At 42.7% G+C, this 7,006-nt stretch overlaps 1 protein-coding gene across 1 annotated transcript in view; it reads right to left on the bottom strand.

Moving 5' to 3' along the window:
• Positions 1 to 7,006, bottom strand: part of LOC109883255 (dnaJ homolog subfamily B member 4) — a 7,659-nt gene extending 653 nt beyond the window's left edge. The window contains exons 1-2 of the mRNA XM_031810666.1: positions 6,529 to 7,006; positions 2,495 to 3,090 (exon numbers count right to left, since the gene is read on the bottom strand). Coding sequence (XP_031666526.1) covers positions 2,495 to 3,090; positions 6,529 to 6,739 — 807 coding nt within the window. The 5' untranslated portion in view covers positions 6,740 to 7,006. The remainder of the gene's footprint in view (positions 1 to 2,494; positions 3,091 to 6,528) is intronic.

Raw genomic sequence — 7,006 nt, 5'->3', positions numbered from 1 at the left:
GAGAGAAGAAGAGGAGAGAGAGAGAGGAGGAGGAGGAGAGGAGAGGAGAGGAGAGAGAGAGAGAGAGAGCGAGACAGAGGAGAGGAGGAGAGGGGAGACAAGGAGACCGAGAGAGAGAGAGAGGGAGAATCTATACACACCCCATAATGACAAAGCAATGACAGCTGTTTCGAAATTATTGCAAATTTATAAAACAATAAAAATATCGCATTAACTTTTCAGACCCTTTACTCAGTACTTTGTTGAAGCACCTTTGGCAGCGATTACAGCATCTACGTGTGACAATACAAGTCAGTCGAGTTTGGCTGTGTGCTTAGAGTTGTTGTCATGTTGGAAGGTGAACCTTCACCACAGTCTGAGGTCCTGAGCACTCTGGAGCAGGTTTTCTTTAAGGATCTTTCCCTCGATCCTGACTAGTCTCCCAGTTCCTGCCACTGAATTACATCCCCAGAGCATGATGCTGCCACCACCATGCTTCACCATAGGGATGGTGCCAGGTTTCTTCCAGACATGACGCTTGGCATTCAGGCCAAAGAGTTCAAACTTTGTTTTCATCAGACCAGAGAATCTTGTTTCTCATGGTCTGAGAGTCCTTTAGGTGCCTTTTGGCAAACTCCAAGTGGGTTGTCATGTGCCTTTTACTGAGGAGTGGCTTCCGTCTGGCCACTCTACCATAAAGGCCTGATTGGTGGAGTGCTGCAGAGATGGTTGTCCTTCTGAAAGGTTCTCCCATCTCCACAGAGGAACTCTGGAGCACCTGTCAGAGTCACCATCAGGTTCTTTGTCACCTCCCTGACCAAGGCCCTTCTCCCCTGATTGGTCAGTTTGGTCGGGCGGCCAGCTCTAGGAAGAGTCTTGGTGGTTCCAAACTTCTTCCATTTCAGAGTGATGGAGGCCACTGTGTTATTGGGAACCTTCAATGCTGCAGAAATGTTTTGGTTCCTTTCCCCAGATCTGTGCTTCAACACAATCCTTTCTTGAACAAAAAATGAATGTAAACCTTTATTTAAATAAGCAAGTCAGTTAGGAAGAAATTCTTATTTGCAAATGTTTTATATTTTGTATTTAACCTTTATATTATTTCAATTTCACCTTCATATACATTGTAGAATAATAGTGAAGACATCAAAACTATGAAATAACAAATGTTTTGGTTACATCATGTAGTAACCAAAAAATGGAGTCATGTAGTAACCAAAAAATGGAGTCATGTAGTAACCAAAATATGGAATCATGTAGTAACCAGAAAATGGAGTCATGTAGTAACCAGAAAATGGAGTCATGTAGTAACCAAAAAATGGAGTCATGTAGTAACCAAAAAATGGAGTCATGTAGTAACCAAAATATGGAATCATGTAGTAACCAAAATATGGAGTCATGTAGTAACCAAAATATGGAGTCATGTAGTAACCAGAAAACTGTTAAACAAATCTAAATATATTTTACACTACTTCCAAGTAGCCACCCTTTCACCTTGATGACAGCTTTGCACACTCTTGGCATTCTCTCATCCAGCTTCACATATAATTATTTTCTTGAAGGAGATCCCACATATGCTGAGTACTTGTTGGCTGCTTTTCCTTCACTCTGCGGTCCAACTCATCCCAAACCATCTCAATTGGGTTGAGGTCGGGTGATTGTGGACCATCTGATGCAGCACTCCATCACTCTCCTTCTTGGTCAAATAACCCTTATACAGCCTCGAGGTGCAGTTAACTCTAATGAACTTATCCTCTGTAGCAGAGGTAACTCTGGGTCTGCCTTTCCTGTGGCGGTCCACATGAGAGCCAGTTTCATCATAGTGCTTGATGGTTTTTGCGACTGCACTTGAAGAAACGTTCAAAGTTCTTGAAGTTTTGCGGATTGACTGACCTTCATGTCTTAAAGTAATGATGGACTGTCGTTTCTCTTTGCTTATTTGAGCTGTTCTTGCCATAATATGGACTTGGTCTTTTACCAAATAGGGCTATCTTCTGTATACCACACCTACCTTGTCACAACACAACTGATTGGCTCAAATGCATTAAGAAGGAAAGAAACTCCACAAATTAACTTTTAAGAAGGGACACCTGTTAATTGAAACGCATTCCAGGTGACTACCTCATGAAGCTGGTTGAGAGAATGCCAAGAGTGTGCAAAGCTGTCATTAAGGCAAAGGGTGGCTACTTTGAAGAATCTCAAATGTAAAATATATTTTGATTTGTTTAACACTTTTATGGTTACTACATGATTCCGTATTCCGTGTTATTTAATAGTTTTGATGTCTTCACTATTATTCTACAATGTAGAAAATAGTAAAAATAAAGAATAACTCTGGAATGAGTAGGTGTGTCCAAACCTTTGACTGGTACTGTAAATACAGTTGTACAGCATCTAAACCAGCCAAATCAATATGTTATTCCACATTGAACCACTTTCTATTGGCAGTGTTTCCCCTTACTATTACTTTGAATAGGCGGCCCACCACGATCCGCCAGGCAAAAACCCATCTCACCTGTCGTAGACTAACTTTCACCGGGTACACGATGTCCGACCCCTCCCTTCTAAAGTGCATGTGGGGCTTGTCCTTGATGACGAACACGATATCAGCAGGGATGGTATTGGGCGACTCGTCTCCTTCTCTGGGGAACGTGATCTTGGTCCCCTCCTTCCACCCTCTCTTAATCTCTATGGTGAGAATCTTATCCTCCGTCCTCATGGTCCGTCCGTCAGGGTTCATCCTCTTCCTGCTGATCTTCATCCTCTTGGTGCAACCATGAAACACTTCCTCCAGCGATACCCGCAGCTCGTGATGGACGGCCGGGTCCTGCTTCCTCCTCTGCTGCCCGCCCAGCCCCACGTGGCGGTCCCGAGGGAACCCATTGAGGTTAAACGAGGTGAAGGAGCCGAACGGGTCGTTGCCGTCTACGTCCATGTCCTCGTCGTCTCCGCCCGGCCCGCGCCCGTTAGCCTTGCGTCCAAAGAACATCTCGAAAGGGTTGGCACCGCCGAAGAAGGTGGCGAAGGTGGCATGGGGGTCTCCGTGGAATGTGTAGGAGGTGAAGTTGCTGCCCTGGTCATCTGGACCACTACTGGGACCTCCTTTGAGACCTGACAGGAAATGACACTGGAGTCAACAACCATTCAGATAATGCATTGAACATATTATGTCCTGAGTGACAGCAGCTGGGAAACAATGACATCATTTGGATAATGCTGATAACCTACGTATAGATAGCTAATGATGATAACCTTTGTATTTATAGATCATGCAGTTAACCTACATGTATTGATAGATAATGCTGCTCACATATGTATTGATGGATAATGCTGTTATGCATTGATAGATAACACAGATAATTAATGTATTGATAGATAATGTTGATATGCATTGATAGATCATGCTTATAATTTATGTATCGATGGATAATGCTGATGACTTGTGTATCGATATATAATGCTAATATGTATGAATTTACAATGATAACCTGTGTATTGATAGACAATGCTGATAACAATAGATAATGCTAATATGTATGGATAGATCACGATGATAACCTATGCATTGATAGATAATACCGATAACAATAGATAATGCTATCTAGGTATTGATGGATAATTTTTGTATGTATTCACAGATAATGCTGATATGTATTGATAGGCTCTTTTGAGACCTGAGTGACACTGGAGTCAGGAACCATTCAGATAATGCTAATAACTTGCTGTACTATAGGCTACTAGACCTGGGTCACGTACATACATGTAGGCTACATCAACGACTTTGACACCAATGCTTCACTTGAGTTTGCCCGGCTGCCTATAATGGGACCAATGGAATAGTCCTAGTCAATGGGACCAATGGAATAGTCCTAGTCAATGGGACCAATGGTAGAGTCCTAGTCAATGGGACCAATGGAATAGTCCTAGTCAATGGGACCAATGGTATAGTCCTAGTCAATGGGACCAATGGTATAGTCCTAGTCAATGGGACCAATGGTATAGTCCTAGTCAATGGGACCAATGGTATAGTCCTAGTCAATGGGACCAATGGTATAGTCCTAGTCAATGGGACCAATGGTATAGTCCTAGTCAATGGGACCAATGGAATAGTCCTAGTCAATGGGACCAATGGTATAGTCCTAGTCAATGGGACCGATGGTATAGTCCTAGTCAATGGGACCAATGGAATAGTCCTAGTCAATGGGACCAATAGTATAGTCCTAGTCAATGGGACCAATGGAATAGTCCTAGTCAATGGGACCAATGGAATAGTCCTAGTCAATGGGACCAATGGTATAGTCCTAGTCAATGGGACCAATGGTATAGTCCTAGTCAATGGGACCAATGGAATAGTCCTAGTTAATGGGACCAATGGAATAGTCCTAGTCAATGGGACCAATGGTATAGTCCTAGTCAATGGGACCAATGGTATAGTCCTAGTCAATGGGACCAATGGAATAGTCCTAGTCAATGGGACCAATGGTATAGTCCTAGTCAATGGGACCAATGGTATAGTCCTAGTCAATGGGACCAATGGTATAGTCCTAGTCAATGGGACCAATGGTATAGTCCTAGTCAATGGGACCAATGGTATAGTCCTAGTCAATGGGACCAATGGTATAGTCCTAGTCAATGGGACCAATGGTATAGTCCTAGTCAATGGGACCAATGGAATAGTCCTAGTCAATGGGACCAATGGTATAGTCCTAGTCAATGGGACCGATGGAATAGTCCTAGTCAATGGGACCAATGGTATAGTCCTAGTCAATGGGACCAATGGAATAGTCCTAGTCAATGGGACCAATGGTATAGTCCTAGTCAATGGGACCAATGGTATAGTCCTAGTCAATGGGACCAATGGTATAGTCATAGTCAATGGGACCAATGGTATAGTCCTAGTCAATGGGACCAATGGAATAGTCCTAGTCAATGGGACCAATGGTATAGTCCTAGTCAATGGGACCAATGGAATAGTCCTAGTCAATGGGACCAATGGTATAGTCCTAGTCAATGGGACCAATGGAATAGTCCTAGTCAATGGGACCAATGGTATAGTCCTAGTCAATGGGACCAATGGTATAGTCCTAGTCAATGGGACCAATGGTATAGTCCTAGTCAATGGGACCAATGGAATAGTCCTAGTCAATGGGACCAATGGTATAGTCCTAGTCAATGGGACCAATGGTATAGTCCTAGTCAATGGGACCAATGGTATAGTCCTAGTCAATGGGACCAATGGTATAGTCCTAGTCAATGGGACCAATGGTATAGTCCTAGTCAATGGGACCAATGGTATAGTCCTAGTCAATGGGACCAATGGTATAGTCCTAGTCAATGGGACCAATGGTATAGTCCTAGTCAATGGGACCAATGGTATAGTCCTAGTCAATGGGACCAATGGTATAGTCCTAGTCAATGGGACCAATGGTATAGTCCTAGTCAATGGGACCAATGGTATAGTCCTAGTCAATGGGACCAATGGTATAGTCCTAGTCAATGGGACCAATGGAATAGTCCTAGTCAATGGGACCAATGGTATAGTCCTAGTCAATGGGACCAATGGTATAGTCCTAGTCAATGGGACCAATGGTATAGTCCTAGTCAATGGGACCAATGGAATAGTCCTAGTCAATGGGACCAATGGAATAGTCTTAGTTAATGTGCTGGAATATTTGCCATGCACAGTTTTTGATCCAGGTATATACTGTACATAGTGATTGATCCAGGTATATACTGTACATAGTGATTGATCCAGGTATATACTGTACATAGTGATTGATCCAGGTATATACTGTACATAGTGATTGATCCAGGTATATACTGTACATAGTGATTGATCCAGGTATATACTGTACATAGTGATTGATCCAGGTATATACTGTACATAGTGATTGATCCAGGTATATACTGTACATAGTATTTGATCCAGGTATATACTGTACATAGTATTTGATCCAGGTATATACTGTACATAGTATTTGATCCAGGTATATACTGTACGTAGTATTTGATCCAGGTATATACTGTACATACGCAATACACAGAAGAATACATTTATAAGCACATGGCATTGTAGCTGAATGTCTCCAGGTCAGTGGATTCCTCCTACCATGGCAAATCTGCTGTTTTCCCATCTGCTATTGAAATGGTTTTAATGCCTTGGGCTGCAAAACAGCTCTATACTGACATGTTCAACTGTAATTGACAGTAATAATAATACAATCTGACAATATATTTGGAAATAATGACTGTTATATATTTCTGACCAACCAAGAGCAATGTCTGCATATTATGGGCAGACTGATAGGCTACCCCGACAAGAAGGGAAATAGCAGCATATTGGTTTATTATAATAAATGTTACGAATAAATGAAATGAGAGTGAAATGCTGTTGCCTTCTCTAACCAGTGTGGTTAAAATGTCGGGCTGTATTGGATAATGGCCAATAATATTCCACGCACCTTTTGATATGTGCGCTCAATGACGGGGTGGGTGACATGACAACCAGAAGAAGACAATAATGAAATGTGGGATGTCATATTATCCTACCTTCCTCTCCATACTGATCATATATCTCCCTTTTCTTCGGATCACTGAGGACTTCATATGCCTCGGCGATCTCCTTAAATTTCTCCTCGGCGTTGGCCGCCTTGTTTTTGTCCGGGTGCCATTTCAGAGCCTGTTTTCTGTACGCCTTTTTGATATCCTCGTCGGCCGCTCCTTTCACTATCCCCAGGATTTTATAATAATCTTTCCCCATAGTTTCCCCGAGGCGGCCCTGCGCTGGAGAGAAGAGAACCCGCTGGTGTTTGACGGACGCTGCCTGTCAGTCAATCCGCTATGAAAATATATCCAGGGGACAGAGACCCCTCTGATATGGCGGCAAGTGGAAAACTTAACCGCTGCTCTCTCTGCAACTCTCAACAATAATATCAGCGCCAGCCAGACACTGACACACAGTCAGGCAGTTGAACAGTGAACAGCTACAGATAGATTAAGTAGCCTAGCTACGTTTAGAGTGATTACT

This window comes from Oncorhynchus kisutch, linkage group LG30, assembly GCF_002021735.2.
Source record: "Oncorhynchus kisutch isolate 150728-3 linkage group LG30, Okis_V2, whole genome shotgun sequence".
Taxonomy (NCBI): domain Eukaryota; kingdom Metazoa; phylum Chordata; class Actinopteri; order Salmoniformes; family Salmonidae; genus Oncorhynchus; species Oncorhynchus kisutch.
This window is presented reverse-complemented; position numbering and strand designations above follow the sequence as displayed.